Source organism: Ailuropoda melanoleuca, chromosome 8, assembly GCF_002007445.2.
Source record: "Ailuropoda melanoleuca isolate Jingjing chromosome 8, ASM200744v2, whole genome shotgun sequence".
NCBI lineage: Eukaryota > Metazoa > Chordata > Mammalia > Carnivora > Ursidae > Ailuropoda > Ailuropoda melanoleuca.
The window spans coordinates 18259338-18279397 of NC_048225.1; the positions used below are offsets into that span (position 1 = coordinate 18259338).

Here is a 20060-nt window from a genome sequence, read left to right on the forward strand (position 1 = left end):
GGTCACTCTCAGAGTTGCAAGCATGCATGCACGCATGCATAAATACATACATACATACATACATACATACAGTCATTCACCCAGAGTTTCCTGAAAGCTGATGCCAGGGGGGACCTCACCCAGTGGTTGAGAGGTACTGAAATGTCCATGGCAGTGGGACGTAGAGGACAGGGTCTACACCAGACCTCAGAGAGAGCCCAGGGAGCTTGGCCAACAGGATGGAGGGGACAAGAGAAACATTTTAAGGTTTCATCATGGGTTACAGATAATGCACTGGGTCAGAAGACATGGATTTCTGGACCTTTGCCTGTCATTTAGTTGCTGCAGAACTTTGGGCAAATCTCAACTCCCCCCGAGCCTTAAGTTTCTTCCTTATTAAATGAAGAGTTGCCCAAAATGAACTATAAGATGCATCCCAGCAGCTATTATTCTAGGATATTTTTCTCTAGTTACTGAAATCATTACAGAAAACCTATTGGAAGCGTGTAAGGTTCTTGCAACCTAGAGCTTCCGTAATCATCACTACAGAAAATCATAGGATCTCAGCCAACGATAAAATAATCACAGGGCTTGATTCATAGCATGGCCTTTGAGAAAGGCAGTAAAAAATTTTGCATGGAAGAAAATCAGAAGAAAGCCGAAAGAATGCTGTGTATTCTCTGTGTGTACTAGAACTCATTTGTTTATAACCCACTCCTGAATGAGGACAAAGAGGAACCAAACATCTAAAGATCATTGACCTAAAACAATCATCACGGAGTGGTCCACGGGATGCTTCCCTTTACTTAGAAAGGATTTGTTAACTCCCCGCAGCATCCTACACGCCAGCTAGGCAGGCGCTCAGCTCCAGGCTGCCTTTCGTTTTCCCATTCAACTACCCAAATCCAGGGCCTTCTTTCTGATCCCCCAACCTCCATGAGGATTTCCCAGCCTCTCCCACTCTATCCTCTGCCCCCTCTTTCGGAGACCACCGTGCCATGGTCTGGACCCCTCCCTTAGTGTTTATCATACTCGGCCCCATCTCATTAACTGCTACCTGTATTCCTTTTGTACCAACTACGCTAGAAGCTGCCTGAACATTAAGATTGTATGTTTCTCTACATCTGTCAGCACAGTGCTTTGCCCAAAGCGAACACTCAGTAAACACTTACTGGCTGGTTACAGAAACATTTAAAAATCATTTTGTGAAAATGGGCCTCTCGGAAAGGTTTTTTTTCTTGAAAGATAACTTTAGAAGACTGTACACATTCCTCAGTAGACCTACCCTAACAGTGAATAGTTCCCACTAATGAGAAATGTCTTTACATGAAATCAAAATACTTCCCACAGAAAAAATTTTTATTGAGTATCTACTATATTCCAGGCACTTGGGGGTCAGGGGTCTGGCCCAAATAAACATGGTTCCAAAAAAAGAAAAGAAAAAAAGAACTTAAAAAAAATAAAGTAGTAAAAGATCTTTTTTTAAAAAATGGTCCCTACCCTCAAGGAGCTCAAAACTTTAGCTGGAAGACAGTTACACAATCATTATAATGCAATCATAGGAATGTAGGTTCAACATGCGGTAGGAACCAAAGAAGCACCTAATCCTGCCTTAAAAAGACAAGAAAAGTCTCCTGAAAAGAGACAGTGTTTGAACTAACCCTAGAAGGATGGAACAAAATATGGCGAACAGACAAATGGGACCAGAGGTCTGAGAGCATGAGAGACGTGGTGTGTCCTCAGCCTCACTTACAGCTCAGGACCTGAAGGAGCACGAGTGAGGGAGGGGAGCGGCGTGACACGAGCTGGATGGGTAACTAGAGGTAGGGGACCTGGAAGGCTTTCACGTCGGCCAGAAGATTTTAGATTTTATCCTGCAGATGGCAGGAAGCCACTGGCAAATTTTAAGCAGGCTCGTGACGTGATCAGGCTTAACACGGTAGAAAATTCATTCTAGCCAGGGTCTAGAGAATAGACTGGAAGGAAATAAGATTGCAGAGACAGCAAAACCAGTTAGGGGAAGTTTGCTGTGGCTCCTGCAAGAGATCACACAAGAACTCAGGGCAGCAGCACCTGCTTTGGGTCTGTCTCACACTCCACACGCCATTAGCTCGCTTTTCAGTACGGTGGACAGATCTAAATCCAACTGGATGAAACCTCCTACGGGTCAGGGCAGCACTTGATGCCCTCTCAGCACCTGCCTAGAGCAGGTCAAGGAGTGAGATTAGCAAATTCAGCAATTGCTTGAATACAAGGTAAATGGGGGAGAGAGAAAGAGACTAGTTTCCAAGGGTCTGATGAGTAGTACTACTACCACTGAGGAAGAAAAGGAGGGCTTTCATGCTGGGGTGGAATGGGGGAAGGGCATGAGAGCAGGGGTGGTGAGCCTGATACCGAGTTTGGAGGAGAAAAGTAGCCCTAGCATAGAACTCAGGAGAGACATCCCGAGTTAGCAATGGACATTTGATCGTAAGAATCCACTCCCTGGTGGACTGAAGCTGCAGAAATTGCTGAGATGCCCCAGGAATTGTAGGTAGTGGGAGAAGAGAGGAGGGTCAAGAACAGGGCCTGGTACAGTATGGTTAATTTTAAGGATAAGCAGAGGAAGAGAGCAGAAGGTGAGAGACTGTGAAGGGCTTGCCAGAGAGGTGGAGGGCCACCCAAGGTAAAATAGTGTCATGGAACCCGAGACCTGAAAATCAAGAGAGAGACATCAGTTGTCAGGGTCAAACTCTGCAGGGAAGAGTTATTTACTTTTTACTTAAAAAGTTGCCATCAAAAGGGAATGATGATACATGCAACTCATACATGCCAGTTTCAAAGGATTCAGGAAAAAACCAAGTAGCAACAATGCACACAGTAGTCACAGAAATGACATATATGTACATTTGAGTGTCCATCTATCTATATGTGGAGAGACACAGAGAAAGATGAAGTTGGCACAACATTAATGAACCTCAGTAAGAATATTTGGGAGTTCTCCATACTATTCTTGCAATTTTCCTGTAAGTTTGACTTAATTTTGTAAGTTTGAAAAAGTGAAAAGGTAAAGAAAACGGTGCCCAGAAGATTTCACTAGGAAGAGGTTACCGGTGGCCCGAGCAGAGCAACACAGTCAGGGTGCTGGGAATCCGTGCTCTCTTACAAGGTGTAGAGGGCACAACCAGAGAGGGAAAGGATGGCCAGTGCAGCCTACACCTGCAAGATGCTTCACCGGAACAAGAGATGAGGTTCAACTGGAGACTGAGATCAAGTGAGGGATTCTTGCATTTTTTTTTTCATAGAAGAGATGGAAATACCTTCACAAGCTGCAAGGTGGAGAAACCAGAGATAGGGCAAGGAAACAAGATATGCCAGAAACAAAGCCCCTGAGGCCACTTAAGCCTGTGCATCTTCACTTTACTGACAACCGATGGTCATTAGCATCCCATCTGTGTAAGCGTCCCACTCGTGCCTAAGTCATCCGTCTTCACTTTACCTTTCCCCATAGGTCTTGTCCTGGATCCTTCTGCGCTCCCCTGTGAACCTTCACAGCTTTTCCCAAATTTCAGTTCCATTTTGTATCCAGAACTGGACTCAGTACTGCTTTGCTAAGGGTCTGACCTTTGCCAGCTCGTGTGAAGGAGCACATTCCCAATAGCAGAAGATCCTTCCCAGGCATGGAGCATGCGGTCAATAAGGAAAAAAAAAAAAAACCAGAAAGTTCTCCAATTAAGTGAAGCTTTGACAAAATGAAATAGGAGGTTTCCTTTCTTGCCACCCTAAAATAACTCTTGACTTTGTAGGCCAGGAGAAGGAACGACAGTGTGAAAAGTAGGTAGGATTTTTGACTAATTGATTTCAAAAGTCCTTGTAATCACTTCCTAAGTAATCTTCCCACCTCTCCTATTATTATAAGAATAGAAGGGCTATCATTTTAGTTTTGCCTCCAATATCATCAAGAGAGCTATGCTTCTTTTATTCATCTGAACATAGAGCCCTCCCTTACTGATGCTGAATGTGAGAGCCAGTTAATACGTGTGCTCCAAATGTTCTTAATAGTTTCAGATGGAATTGATCACCCCTGCTCAAAGTATTTGTGTTTTATTAATAATAAGCACAACACACCCGTCTTTACGTCAGAGCTGATCTCGGAGCCCAGGCACAACCCTCAAGGTTGATCAGGGCAACGAAGAGCTAGAATGGCTTTTGTTTTAAAGCAGATGCGCCTTTGGTTGAGACAGAACATGCATCCTTCCCCTCTGCTTAGGGCTTGTAAACAGAAAAGCCGTAAAAGAGAAGCAGCTAGACACTGCCTTTCACAGAGTTGGGGGCAAACCACCCTTGGACGGCACAGTATGAACAAACATGAATACCTAAGTGTGGATCTTACTAAGAAATGATCATCCCCGTATTAGGCATCAGGATTCCCCAGTGCGAACGCTGTACCAGTGGCCACTGTTGTGTGTGTGCTGGGAAAACCTAGTGCCATTAAGCAGTTACCCTGAGTGCATGGAGTAGGACTGATTGTGAGTATCGCTAACAAAAGAACCCCATTGAGAGCAGGAGGGTATAGAGGATTTCAGTGCTGGTGGAGATTAAGTAGCCTGAGAAAGGCTTTGTATGTTAACTTGAGGGAACTCAGGTCTTGCGACCTAAAAAGTGACACCTGATGTCTCAATTGTCGGGTAATAAATCTTCAGTAAACCACAGATCTCAAGTAGTCTGCTCAGAAGGTGAGAGAAATCACATCGAGCCCGTAAATGTCTTCCTTTCTGGGGACTGAAATGCCATCTCTGGGCACTTACACTTATGTGAATAGAGGATTTAACACTTGAGACAATTGAAGTTTCATAAAATGATAAGTCCTTGGCCTTGTTGACAGAGGACCCTGTGAAAGTACTATTGTAATCTGAATTGTCAGCCGCAAAGGTAGAACGTGATTAAAACCAAGTGGGAACCCAAGATTTCAGGTCCGGTATCCTAAGGAAAAAATTCCTGATAGCTTTTTTTTTCTTTGTTGGTGGGAATGAGGACAGAGAACTGGCACATGTACGGTTAGATAGCAGCAGAAAAAGCTCCTGTTCACTTATTTTTCTAGCAATTAAAAGGTTGACAAATATTTATCTTTATTTTTTAAGACTTTATTTAGGGGCACCTGGGTGGCTTAGTTGGTTAAGGGTCTGCCTTCAGCTCAGGCCGTGATCCCAGGGTCCTGGGAATTGAGTCCCACATCAGGATCCCTGCTCAGTGGAGAGTCGGCTNGATCGAGACCTATATGGGGCTCCCTGCTCTGCGGGGAGTCTGCTTCTCCTCCACTTGTGCTCTCCAGCTCTTTCGCTCTCTCCAATAAATAAATAAAATCTTTAAAAAAAAAGATTTTATTTAGTTAGCAAGCATGAGTGGTGGGAGGGGCAGGAGGAGAGGAAGAGAGAGAATGTCAAGCAGACTCCGTGTTGAGTGTGGAGCCTGATGCAGGGTTCAATCCCAGGACCCTGAGATCACGACCTGAGCTGAAACCAAGAGTCAGATGCTCAACTGACTGAGCCACCCAGGAGCCCGACAAATTTTTTTAATGAAATTATCAGGGGTGCCTTGGTGATTCAGTTGGTTAAGTGTCTGCCTTCGGCTCAGGTCATGATCCCAGGGTCCTGGAATTGAGTCCCACATCAGGATCCCTGCTCAGTGGAGAGTCGGCTTCTCCCTCTCTCTGCTCCTCCCCCTGCTTGTGCTGTCTCTCTCAAATAAGCAAATAAAATCTTTTAAAAAAAATAAAAATGATATCGGGGCGCCTAGGTGGCTCAGTCATTAGGTGTCTGCCTTCGGCTCAGGGTGTGATCCCGGCATTCTGGGATCGAGCCCCGCATCAGGCTCCTCCGCTGGAAGCGTGCTTCTTCCTCTCCCACTCCCCCTGCTTGTGTTCCCTCCCTCACTGGCTGTCTCTCTCTCTGTCAAATAAATAAATAAAATCTTAAAAAAAATAAAATAAAAATAAAAATGATATCATCAGCTTCAATAAATATTTATAGATTGTAGCACAGGCGGGCTTTTTGGTTTTTTGGTTTTTTACCTTCATGAACAGTGGTGATGGCCATGAAAAGAGCCACTGTGTTTCATTAACACAACTGATAAGATTGTAAAGTAGCAGTTTTCTTCTGGGTCCACAATAAGGAAAGATGCTCCTGGGCTATCTATTTGCAGAGCCTTTTTGCCCGCATTTTCCCCATGCAGTTCCATATAGTGCATGGAAGAAAGACCTTTCTTAATTGAAATACAGTAAAGGAAGTTTTTCTTTTTTGGAGTACCGCAGGCAAAAATTCCAAGTGTAGACAAACTCATCAGAACCTGGCCAGTCCTCCAGAAAGCAGGGAAAACATGCTCTTATCTTTCAGATAAGCCATTTATACTTAAAAATCTGACATGCGAAGTAATATTATTGTAGAAGACTGCTTTAAATTTAACAACCTCAACCTCACCATTATAGGGAGATTTCATTAGAAATAGAATACTATTTAATATTATACAGGAATAGGATGGTCTTAGTCATTATGTCAGAAAAGTGAAATAAAAGTTGAACTCATTCCAGTAATTTGATCATTCTTCATGGCAAGCTAAAACAATCTGAGCACAGATATGATTAATTCACTTTAAGGGTTCCCCCCCCCCCCCCANCCCCCGAATGACCCAGGTAACTGGCATTTTTCAATTAACTTTGCCCAGGTAGAGATTTTTTTTATATGTGTGTTCAGAAAGAAAAAATATTTTGCATATGGTCATATCACTGTTTTTACTAAGCATTTAATCATTCTTTCCAAAGGCCACTTAACTCTGCTAGTTTTTCACAAAGTAATGAGTGCTTTATTCCTTGGAAAATATTTCTAAATGGCTTAGCACAATATAGTCACATAGTGTATCTATTATACCAGGAGTACATCTTGTTGTTACAAGACTTTGAAAAGCATAAAAACCGTTCTGAAATTGAAATATTTCCCCCAGATGTTTGATTGCCTAAGTACAGGCTATATTAAGGAACTGAAGCAAAACAACCCTTGTGGTTTCACAGATGTCCTATCACAGTGCAGACTCTTTTATAATCCTCTGAATAAAAACTAATTTGTTTCATCTGGTGAAGAGGTCATTTCTAGCTTCTGACCTATATGAGTAAGAAGATCTGATCATCTAAATTGTAGTTCATTTTTGACTTGTACTGGGTTGGTAAAATGGATCATTGAGGTCCTCTCTGGTTGACATTTTTAAAAATATTCACCTTAGTTAAAATAAACTTGCATATTTTGATGTAGATTTGTACTTTTTTTTGCCTGTAGCCCTGTGGAGGTAAAACTCCCTTCCCACCTCCCCCCCCATTTGGTAACACTTCATTTTACATTTGAAGTCAAAGACTTATCCTTAATATAAAGCCCATTCTAAGATCCCTACTTCTAGAAAATCCGTAATCTGAAGTTGCCAGGAGGAATTACTCAGCTAATCACTCGCATATCCTGAAATTAGGAAAGGACCTACTGTACTCTTTATACCCTTTCAATTCTGTGGTCAACTTCCCAGAAGCCTCAACTCCTAGTTTGAAAAATGCTAAAGTAAAATGGGAAGCGTGCCGATCGTCTGACTTTACATTAACCAAAGATCTCTTTTTAGAATTATCAGGAACACTTGTCTCAATATGAAAGTGCAAAGTCAGACAGCGTACCAAGAGGTCCGTCTTCTGAAACAACCAATGGCCAGCAACCTTCCAGAAAACCGGCCAACCACAAGATTCGAAACCAGCCTAAACGGCAGCATGACCTGAAGTCCTTGGTGACGGAAGAGCTGGCTGCCAGTCACAGAGAGCAGAAGAACACTCCCAGACAGCAACACCACCAAAATGAGCCTACGGATACTTCACTGAATCACGAAACAATCAGAATTATGAATGTGCCTGACAATGATTTACAACACTCAAGTGCACTTAGGAGCCAGGAGCCCAAAGGAACCTCCAATAAATTGGCTCCACCCCAGCAGGCTTTTGACAAGGTATTGTACAACAACTCGACTGGATACCCCTCGGTGGATGTTAAGAAAGAAAGAGGACACAAAGGCCAGGAAGAGAAAAGACCGTCACATCAGCAGCTACACATCAGCACCCTTTCCAATGTGGACTTGAACTACCTTAATGAGCTTGCTAAGAGACAAGCGCCCTTGAGCCAGAAAGGCTCCCGGTCTGTTTGCAACAAAAATGTTAATGGATTGAGGGAAAATAAGAAGCAACCCAAGCAGATTTACACAGAGACAAAATATAGGAACTTAGAAATATTATGGTAAGAATTCCCTTTTCTCAAGCGTTTTTCTGGAGGAGAAGTGAGAAACCACTGAAGACAGGAGAAGGAGAGTGGGGGATGGGCAGGTCATGGGGGTGGTCAGGGGAGAGGAAAACAAGGTCCTTGGCTCTGATTGTTTTTTTTTTTTATGATTTATTTGTTTATCTAAGAGAGCACAGCAAGTATGGGAGGTGGGAGGGGTACAAGGACAGGGAGAGAGAGAATCTCAAGCAGACTCCCTGCTGAGTGCAGACCCCCCCCCAACACAGGGCTTGTTCTCACAACCCTGAGATCATGACCTGAGCCGACACCAACAGTTGGACGCTTAACAGGCTGAGCCACCCAGGCGTCCCAGGTGGCTCTGATTTCTGCCTCAAACGGTCCACTTTCAATGTATTTTTCTTCTTCCCTGTCTCCTCTAGTTTTTCCACTGTAGTTAAGCCAGAGGTTGGAGGGTGGGGAGGAGGACAGAGGGACCGGTCATTAAAAAAAGATCAGTATATTTTGAGGGTTACAAGTAATGTTTGGAAGAAACTGCCTCTGACATCGTATTGACCTACCCTAAGGAAATCATCGAAAATACAGAAAAATATGTATGCACAGAAGTACCGTCATTTACCAAAATGACAACAATAATCCAACAATAAGGAAAGGTTTAGGTAAATTATGGTATTTAATATCATGTAATCCTTAAAAGTTATGGTTATAAGGAAACACTTCTATAAAAAAGAAAATAGTAAGGTACAAATTTATATCTAAGGAGCAGAAGCTCTACGACGTAAAGCTATGCACAAAGAAAGAAAAATGCACCAAAATGTCAATAGCGGTTATTTCTGGCAAGAGAGGTTGGGGTTATTTCTAACGTCATCTTCATACTTTCTGAATTGTTGAAAGTCCCTGCAATGTAGATGTATTCCTTCTATAATCAGAAAAAAAAAATTACTTTAAAAATCACTTCAGGGGACATTTCCTGATGCCATTCAATCGAATGTGTTTATCCCATACCTGATATGCACTAAACCCACTGCTGAAATGCCATAGAAGATACAGTAGTAGTATGACCCACACGTACCTTCCAGGAGCTTACTCTCAAAGCAGGGAGACAATTTGCATATCTGAAGTGATGAGAAGATATTTCAGTGCTGTACTTGGAGGTATGGAATGTACATTCAATAAAATTCGATTTAGCTTCCTGAAAGAGGTAGTGATAGATAGCAACCATCCTGGTTTTTCTTCCCTGACTTTAGAGGGAGTGCTTCTAACATTCATATCATTAAAAATATGTAACATTTGGGGCGTCTGGGTGGCACCGCGGTTGAGCGTCTGCCTTCGGCTCAGGGCGTGATCCTGGCGTTCTGGGACTGAACCCCACATCAGGCTCCTCCGCTATGAGCCTGCTTCTTCCTCTCCCACTCCCCCTGCTTGTGTTCCCTCTCTCGCTGGCTGTCTCTATCTCTGTCGCATAAATAAATAAAATCTTAAAAAAAAATAAAAATGTAACTTTTGATAGACAGGGAGGGGAGACAGGAAATTTCTCCTATTCCTATTTCTTTTGCAAAGAGCTTTTATCACAAATGGATTTCCAACTTTAAGCTACTTACATTTATTGTGGTCATATTTGGATTTATTTCTACCATCTTAATTTGCCCTTTCAATCACTCTACTGTTTCTATACTTTTACATCTCTCTCTATATATATATAGATAGATAGATAGATATCTAGATCTTCTTTTGAACTAGTAGAGTTTTGTTACTTTTTCCCCTCTACAGATTTGGAAATATATATTCTCTATTTTGAGTATAGCTGACACACAACGTTCCATTAGTTTTGGGTGTATGACTCAGTGATCTGACAAGTTTATACATTATGTTACATTCACAAGTGTAGCTATCACCTGTCCCGTTACATTACTATTACAATACCACTGACTGTTCCCAAAGCTATGACTCTTATTCCTGTAACTTATTCATTTCATAACTGGAAGCCTGCACCTCCCTCTCTCCTTCACCCATTTTTCCTAACCCCTTCCCTCCTCCCCTCTGACCACCATCAGTTCTCTGTATTTATGGGACAGATTCTGCTTTTTATTTTTTAGATTTCATTGATGAGTCGAATTACATGGTATTTGTTTCAGTCAGGCTTAATTCACCCAGCATAATGCCCTCTAGGTCCATCCAAATAATTTTCAAAAAACTTAACTAGGCTGGTGTTAGTATTTCTATTCTCCTCCAGAACAAATTCAGAATCGCTGGATTGTTTTAATCCAATCGCCCTCTGGGGCATATGTATTTTTGCTCAGCTCCTTGTCCAGCACCTATAGCTCCAAAAATTATCGCTTATTGTATACAATGTTTTAAATTTAACTGCTTATTAATGTCCTTGCCTCACAGTTTTTCTTCTACTCTTTCTTCCCGAAGTAGAGATCCTTTGGAAATTTTTTTAACAAGAATAGGTCACTGGTAAATTTACCTTAAATTCCTTTATGCTCTATCTTGAATTGATAGAAAAATGTTTTCTATCTCCTGGTTTCTATGAAAAGTTTTTTGTCCATATAATTATTTTTTCTTTTGTTTTCATCTTTTTCCTTTTTTCTTGGCGTTCTGAAGTTTCACTGTGTGAGGGCTAGGTATGAAATGTTTAATCTGGCTTGTGATTCCTAAATCCGAAGATTCATCTCTTTCATAAATTCCACAAAATTATCATCCATTTCCCTTTATTAGGAAATAGTCATAGGAAATATGTATTTTATAAAATATTATTTACCCTCTTTTCCCTCCAGGAACACTAAATAGATGTATATTAAATTCTGTTATTCTAGACTCCAGGTCTCTTTAATTTGCTTTCTTATTTACTATCTTTATCTATCAGTGCTTCTGAGAAATTTCCTCCCATGAGTCTCCCAATGCAATAACTCTCTTCAGCTGTAGCTAGTATGGCTTTAATGTACCCACTGAGTTGTAAGTTTCAGTATTTTTCATGTCTAGAATTTTTATTTGGATCTGATTAAAACCTTCCTGTTCTTTTTTCAAAATAGGTTTCTCACAGTTTTGATTTCTTCTTTCAGGTCTTTAATCATTTTGCTTTAAGAATTTTGCTTTAAGAATGCTATTTAATAGTCTATCAGAAGTTCTTAGAAATCTAGCACTGCTGTGTGTGTGTGTGTGTGTGTGTGTGTGTGTGTGTGTGTGTGTGTGTGTCTGCCTGCTGACTCTCTTACTTGGCAGATTATTTCCTCATATGTTCTAGGATTTTGGATTGTGAATGTATGTTTAGCCATCTCATCCGTAGACACCTGGGCAGGCTTGAGGAGTGTATCCCCCCAGAGAACTTTTACATTTACTTCTGCCAGAGATGCAGAGGTATCCCTCCTCCGGGATCATTTTTATGTTATTTTTTTGGTGTTGGAATCCATGACTAGGTGGGTAAGGTAAATATGAACCCCACACATTGTCCCATGGAAATTCAGAAGGAATTTTCTTCCAGTTGAGAACCTAGACTAAGATAGGCTTGCTTTGTTGAGTCTCCATGCTGGCGACTGAGTTGTTGACTAATCCAACTTTTTATCGAGGACGTAGCTCTCCCAGAACGTCATGCAAGCATCTCAGTTGATTCCCCACCCGACATGGGGCCAAGATTTCACCTATCCTGTGCCAGAGTGAAGTGTTAGAGCTTGAGCCCATAGATCCAAAACTCCCACAAAGAAAGCCATAGCTTCAGCTTATCCAAAATCTGCTTTACTTTTAATCCCTTTTTTGATTTTGGTCTCAAGGATTCCCTGCCTCTCGTACAAATTCGCCTATGTATTCAAAAGCATGTTTGTTTAAACTTAATCCAACATTTCCAGGTATTTTACAGGGGCAAAGACTTTTCAAAGGACTGTTTTTTCTATTCTGAATGCACTAAATGGAAGTTCTAAATAAGAGCCAGACTACCCTCAAGAAAAACTAGGAGGATTTTAAGAAATTAATGTATTTATGAAAAGATTAAGCTAAGGGTGTCTAGGTGGTGCAGTCAGTTAAGCACCTGACTTTTGGTTTCTCCTTGGGTCATGATCTTAGGGTCGTGAGATCGAGCCCTGCATCAGGCTCTATGCTCAGCGCGGAATCTGCTTTGGATTCTCTCTGCCTCTCCTGCTCGTGTTCTCTTGCTCTCTCTCAACTAAATACATCTTTTTTAACATTAAGCTAAAGGTCATTAATTTGATTTGGAGAATGATGAATACATCAAATCCATAAAAATTTTTATGCTAAAAGTCCTACATATGCAGTTTTTAGTAACAGATTTGTGGGGTGTTTCTCCATTCAGGAAATTCCATCCTTCCTCGGACAGCCAACCTGTTAGAGCTTCTCCAGACTCGCAGCTCACTCAGATAATGGAGCAGCACCAGCAAGCGCTAATGCAGCTGACCGAGGTGCAGCCCAGAGAAGAGGCCTCGTCCAGCATCACATTTCCACCTATATTGTCAAGGGTCGAAAGTGAATCCCAACTCAGTTCAGAGAGAAGCCAAAGAAACCAAATGAAATTTAGTCGTAGCAATTCCGAAGGCTATCTGCTTCAACTGGAAAAAGGAAGAAAGCATAGGAAAAGGAGCAGCAGCAAGGTAACAAAAGCATTTTACCAAATAACCTTTTAATTCTGATGGTACAGATGGCCCTTGGTTTTCATTCCTTTACTTCTAGCCATGGAATAGGGACGGTAGTTACCGAGCCACTGCCACACAAGTCTCTAGGCACTTCCCGATTCGATCCCCTGATGCTGCCTGAAATGTCCCTCCTTTGTGCTTCATCTCAGGGAAGGGTTTCCTTTTGGCCCCAGGTTAAACATCACACCCTGTCTTGACCTCTAGTCAAGGCTGAGCCTCTCAGCGCACTTTCCTATTGGAGGAGACATAGTAGGGGGGGTGCAAAAATCTTTCCAGGAAGAAATGAAGGCACATGGAAGGAGTCTTTCTAGATCCTCTACATATCTCCACTGTCACAAGCATTAAAAACCCCTCAGGAAAGGTCACTTGCTTCTAATGCCAAATGGTAAGGAAAAAAACTGGATGCATTCTGCGTTACAGGGCAACAGGGAAAGACCTGGTTGGAAGCAATGGGCCTGTGGTCATCTGGGTTCCCCAGGAATAGTCTCTGAAATGGAGATTCACGTGCAGGAGGCTGGCTGAGGCGTCTCCCGAACCACCCCTGTAAGGCAGTGAGGGGGCAGGGTTGGCTGAGGGAGAGCATACGGTGATGCAGGTGCAACAGAAGCCTCTAGGAAGCCCTCGAGGGCTCTGAAGTTGGGAGGGCTCTTTGAAGGTAAAGGGTGCAAGCTTTTGCTCCACCAAATGGACCAGCCATTGGCTACCGACTGCCCCCCGGGACGGTTGGAACTTTGGGCACTGAAGCTCCATCTGCTGAGGGCGGTTCTTAGGGAGGGACCCAACTGGGATAGCACTCCCAGCAAGTGGAGGAAAGAGTGCCTCAATCCCGGGGGAATCAGCCTTCATTAGGGAATCAGCCTTCATTCAATTCCACATAGGTGTTGAATTCCCATTAGGAACCGTGGTAGGTGCCGGGAAGTAAAGAGAATGAGCCATGACCTTTCCTCATGTAGACACACAGGAAAATGGCCTCAGTATAATGTTGCCATTGGAGGGGGGGGAGGTATGTGTGGATTGCACAGAGGAGCACAAAGGAGTTCAGAATGACATCCAATCTGGGGAGGGGGTTAAGCAGGGCTTCAGGGGATAATTCTGAGCTGAGATTTAGATGGTCAAGAGTTAATAAGAAAAGATGGAAAGAGCATTTCAGGCAAAAAGGACCAGGCTGTACCTCAGTCCCTAGCGAAGAGCAGACCATCAAATAAATGTTAGTTTCCTTTTCCTTTTTCTCTTAGTAATTTGAATTCACGTCTTACAGAGAAGAGATGGCAGAAAGTACTGTGATGACAGTGTGTATCAGTGGAAGTCTAAGAGCATGGGAGGGTCAGAAGGGGAATTAAAAAAGAACTTCTAGTCACTGCTGCCCAAACTCTTTCTAATTCAGAAAATCCCTCCCTTCCTGCTTTCTGTCAGGAATGTTACAATCCACCCGCATCCATTTGCTCGGTCTGACACCTTCAACCCGCATCTAACAAATGCACAGAAGTGTTCTTTGTCCTTTAAGCTACTCCAGAAGCTAAAATGATTTAGAACCGAGCTATTTGTATAGGACAGCAGGTAGCCGGGGCACCAGACAGGGGCAATCATTATCCAGGTCATGCCCATTTGCTAGTCACAGCAAATCTTGTGGTTTCCAAGGGAATCGACTTGAATCACATTAAAAATTTGAGGATTTGTAAAGCTAACAGGCCCAAGCACCGTTCCCCTGCTTCTGGCACTTCTGATGTGACCGATTTAATGAACACTAAGCATCGTCCGTGCTGGTCAATCCAGACATCAGGCAGTAAGAGACTGACGCAGAGGAAGGGATGACAAACTGAATAAAAGTATCTATTGCGACCGGACGCAAAACAACTGCTTAAGGAGTTCTGGAACAGCTGAGCTGCAGTCATTAACTCATGCGTTTGTTGTCACAGACAGTCTGGGTATTGCTGCTTGACGGCTTCTAAGAAGAGGTTTATTTGGATTAAATTTAGCAACCGCAGAGCAAATTTCCTTCACTCGCTGTTCCCCAGTCTTGGAGGCATTGTTTTTTGCCCTGCTTTTGAGTAACTTTCTCACACTCAGACATCTGAGGAATGTTCTGGAGAAAAGCCTTGCCGTGTCCCCCACAGAGGGGTACAGTGTTTCAGAGCAGAAACAAGTCCTCACAGGACAGTCGAGGTCATTCTTCAATTCAGGCACACTTTGCCCCACGTTTACAATAAAAGTCACTCCTCCAGCTTGAGAAGTGGGATTAATTACTGGAAGAAACGTGCCATCAGGAAAGTTTGGTCATCCTCTGCTAAGGGGCCATCGGAGTGAACACCAGTTCGGAGGGGCGGGTCTGGTGTTCAAAATCATCGGCCCCGGGGCCAGGGGTGGCGGAGGTCCATCTGTGCAGGTCTTATGCAAAGACTAGCAGTGAATCCCATCAGCGTTTTGTTGAGAACAGGACTGCGTTTTCCTCCTGTGTTTAGAGACCTAACAGGACTATCATTGTTGATTTAATTTGCAGGGGGAGGGGGAGCATGCTATTGTGACCTTTTAGTCTTGTAACAGCCAAGGAGAACTAAATCAAAGTAAATTCTGAGGATTATTTTACTATAAAAGCCTTTTGAAGAGGCAGAAAGTAGATTAGTGGTTGCCTAGGGCTGGCGGTAGAAGGGAGCAGAGGAGGGGCTGCTAATGGGTACAGGGGTTTCTTTTCAGGGTGATGAAAACGTTCTAAAATCAGATTGCGGTGATGTTTGCACAACTTGATGAGTATACGAAAAACCAGTGACTTGTACAACTTCAAATGGGTGAATTTTGTGGTGTGTGAATTCTATTTCAGTAAAGCTGTTAAGAAAGACTTTTGATGGAAAGAGATCAAACGAAATTACAGCACTGAGAGCCAATCAAGATTAGTTGAGGCAAACTTAAGTAAATCCAGGATTTTTCATTGTCAGTCACCCAGAACAAACTCCGTTAGGAACCATGCTTTCTCTCCCTGGAGGAAAGGTCTCTTTGCTAGAAGCAGCTCGCACTGGAAAGGAGTTAGTAGCATGTGGTTACTGGTCCCCCTCCTTGGGCCACACTGTTTATCTTGTGTCAGTAATATTTAACGCTAGTCCCTTCGCTGTTTTCCTAGGATAGCCAAGATGTTTATTCTGGTTATTCAAGGGGATAGAAAAAACTGGGACAAACGGCGACCGGGGGGCGGGGCAGGGAGCAATTATTTGTGCTTCACACTGTATCTTTTGTGTCAGGCAATGACTAAAGTTAAGCTGCTTCATGCTAAGTATGTGATTTCTGGCCACTGATCATTTCTCCTCAGTTTTGGACAAATTGGATTATGACTTGGATATGAGCGAGGTTCTCTCCTTTTTCATTACTGGTTTACTTTGCCAAATAGAAAGTTACATAGCGATGGCAAAACAACGGTACAGATGGCATGCCCAAGAAAAAGAGTTCATTCACCTACTGATAATTAGCGGAGATCTTAAAATGTGATCAGGTCCAGTGTAATCAAGGTTTGGACAAAAAGGACATTCTTACACATTGCTAATGGAAGTGTTCATTAAGGACCTTACATGTGTTTGTCTCAGTAATTCCACTTAAGTTTAGATCTCAAAGCAATCATCAGAGTAGCCCACAAACAAGGCTTATCCCTAGGATATCTTAAATGTTCAACATTTAGAATGTTAGGTATAAAAGTCACATCTTGGAAAATATTTAATGACGGGGAAATACAGCATAATGCTAAAATACTTAGTGGAAAAAAAATAATTTGTAGCACTTCGCAATTTTATGAAAGGATGAACAGAAAGATGTCAAGGGCAAGGAGCAGTTGGAATGGTTTTGCCAGGTGATTGTTTTCTCTAAAGAGATTAAGGATTTTGAAAAACCTTAAATGAACAATATTTTCCTCGATACTTTAATATTTTTCATGATTTTAGCCCAACAACCTCTTTTTTAAAAAAAGATCCTCTCTCATCTTTTACGATTAGATATACTAAAAGACTTTCGACTATAAATTTTGACCATTCTAATCAGGAAAATTCTATCTGCAGGACTCAATCCTTGCAGGGTAGAAATGTTGCCCAAAAGATTTAGGATTCTGGCTCTCTGAAGTACCAAAATGTTAGAAATATTGCTTTTGGCTACAAGTCACACAATTACCATTTACAGCAACTTCAAAATTATGAGCTCGTTCTTCTCAGCTACAGTTAACCCACAAGTAGACAGTAACTAGCACTAATGGTCCACAGCTCAAAATATCAGAAACAATATTTGTATGGTTCTCTCATTCCTCTCCTGACACAAGATTGCTGCTGCAGCTCCAGCTATCATATCCACATTCAAGACAAGGAAAAGGAAAGGGAGGGGCCGCACCAGCCTGAATGAAAGCTAAGATGCAAACTCTACCCCAGCCAACTTGCATTTATGCCTCGTGGGCCAGAGCTCAGTGCTGCAGATATGGGGAAAGGAGTACCTGTCTCCAAGCCTCTATGGTGGGGAAGGACAAGGGAGAAACTAACTGGTATGAACTATGGGTAGGCAGCCAATAGGCCTGTGGGAGTAGAACACATTCTTGTAACCATTGATACAATGTATAGTGGACACTTAAGATTTGAGAGTTATAGGTAGTAACTAGATCCAATATGATGAGAAATTTTTTTTTAAGTCTCTGGCCTATTTGCCAAATTCTATCTTAAGAGCTCATTAGAGGGATGCCTGGGTGGTTCAGTTGGTTAAGTGTCTGCCTTTGGCCCAGGTCACAATCCCAGGGTCCTGGGGTCAAGTCCTGCATCGGGCTCCTTGCTCAGCAGGGAACCTGCTTCTCCCTCTCCCTCTGCCTGCAGCTCCCCCTGCTCATGTGCTCACTCGTTCTCTCTCTCTCTCCCTCCCTCTCTCTATGATAAATAAATCTTAAAAAAAAAAAAAGAACTCATTAAATACACTGTTTATCTTAAGACTTAGGATAATAATTTATAGGCGCTTTCAAAATTCAGAAAAATCCGGGGCGCCTGGGTGGCACAGCGGTTAAGCGTCTGCCTTCCGCTCAGGGTGTGATCCTGGCGTTGTGGGATCGAGCCCCACGTCAGGCTCCTCTGCTATGAGCCTGCTTCTTCCTCTCCCACTCCCCCTGCTTGTGTTCCCTCTCTCACTGGCTGTCTCTATCTCTGTCGAATAAATAAATAAAAAAATCTTAAAAAAAAAAAACCAAAAAACAAAATTCAGAAAAATCCTGAGGTTTGTCATTAGCACACAGACAGGTAATACCATGTGCACTAGTACAGAGCCTGCCTGTCGCCTCTCCAGGATGGCTACTCTTTCTCTGTTCCAAGCGCTGACTCAGGTCTGTCTGAATAGAATCACTGTCACACTAGCCCTTTGGTGTTGTCCTTCCTATTCTTCCCAAGGAAGGAAACCAAATGAACCCACAACTCAGAAAAAGGATTTGGTAGCCCCACAAAGACATCTTCCCCAAGTAACAAGTGAGTTTTAACGCTGAAAGCAGCAGGTTGGTGAATATCTTAACCTATCCCACAATCAGGAAAGTGTCAGCGTTGTTCCTGCCTGTTATTGTGCTCAGGTGTCATAATCTAAAAATTAAATTGCCTCATTATGTTACTCTATCCCTTTACATGTTCAATACTGGTAAGAGTCGTCATATAAAATTACTTATGCCCTTCAAAATACCCAATATCATATTGACTAAAAGGAGTTTCTCATATCTTGCTTAGACTCTTTTTAAAAAGATTTATTTATTCACGCACAAGAGAGAGCGAGCCCACACGCACACAAGTAGGGGAGAGGGAGAGAGAGAGAGAAGTAGACTGCACCCTGAGCATGGAGCCTGATGCGGGACTTGATCTCACAACCCTGAGATCATGACCTGAACTGAAATCAAGACTCAGAGACTTACCCAGGTGCCCCAGATCTTGCCTAGACTCTGAACCCTTAAAAATTTACGGTCCTTTCCTAATCCGAGGAGAGAAACCATAAGAGACTTTTAACTATAGTAAACAAATTGAGGGTTGCTGGAGGGGAGGCGGGTGGGGGAACTGGGTGATGGGATTAAGGAGGGCACCTGGAGGTAAGGAGCACTGGGTGTTATATACAACCAACGAATCACTGAACTCTACCTCCAAAACTAATAATACACTCTGTGTTAATTCACTGAATTTAAATTTAAAAAAAATTTACGGGTCTTTTGAATGTTATGACATCATTAGACTGGGCACTCTCCTTTTGAAGCAATGCTTACCTGATTTAGATTGCCTCTTCCCAGGAAATCATTTGGTTTTGTGAACTGTACCAGACCAGATGTAATGGTAATGGCAGCAGCAAAGTGGCAATGTAGATGTTTAGAATGTTAATAACAAAACAGCTCTTTGTTCACTTGGAAATTTTTATTTATAATTTTCAGAATTCCAATTTTTTTGTTGTTGCAGAAGTTGGAAAAGTCAGAACATGTTAGTTGACCAGCTACAAATTACCCAAGAAGCTATTATCAAGNAATTCCCCAGGCCTTTGAACCCAGATGTCTTAGCCACTGCCATTCCTGTGGCTATCCATCATTCACAGATATTGATACACAAATAACATGTGTACGAATGATGCTGTAAGGTTAGCCTGAAGTTCATCATGGTCTTAAGTCCTCCACGTGTTTTCTTCCTGTATTTCAAATTTGACACACATAAAAATGAATATTGAGGCCACCAGACAGGAAAAGATACTCAACATCACTCATCACCAGGGATATGCAAATCAAAACCACAATGAGATCACCTTACCCCTGGTCAGAATGGCTAGAATCAAGACGACAGGAAATAACGAGGATTGATGAGGATGTGGAGAAAAAGGAATCTTCCTGCACTGCTGGTGGGAATGTAAACTGGTGCAGCCACTGTGGACACACAGAGAAGCATATTACACAGCCTTCAAAAAAAGGATGAGGGTGCCTGGGTGGCTCAATCGGTTAAGCATCTGCTTTCATCTCAGGTCATGATCCCGTGGTTCTGGGATCGAGTCCCACATTGGGCTCCCTGCTCTGCATGGAGTCTGCTTCTCCCTCTGCCCTTCCTCCCACTAGTTCTCTCACTCTCTCTCTCTCTGTCTCTGTCATAAAAAAATTAAATCTTAAAACTAAAAAATAAGCTTTAAAAAAAAATTTTTT

The 20060-nt window shown here is 42.5% G+C and overlaps 1 protein-coding gene across 2 annotated transcripts in view; it reads left to right on the forward strand.

Moving 5' to 3' along the window:
• Nucleotides 1-20060, forward strand: part of JHY (junctional cadherin complex regulator) — a 67091-nt gene that overhangs the window by 34859 nt on the left and 12172 nt on the right. For both annotated transcript variants that reach the window (XM_034665997.1, XM_034665998.1), the window contains exons 5-6: nt 7612-8270; nt 12577-12871. In XM_034665997.1, the coding sequence (XP_034521888.1) occupies nt 7612-8270; nt 12577-12871 (954 nt within the window). The remainder of the gene's footprint in view (nt 1-7611; nt 8271-12576; nt 12872-20060) is intronic.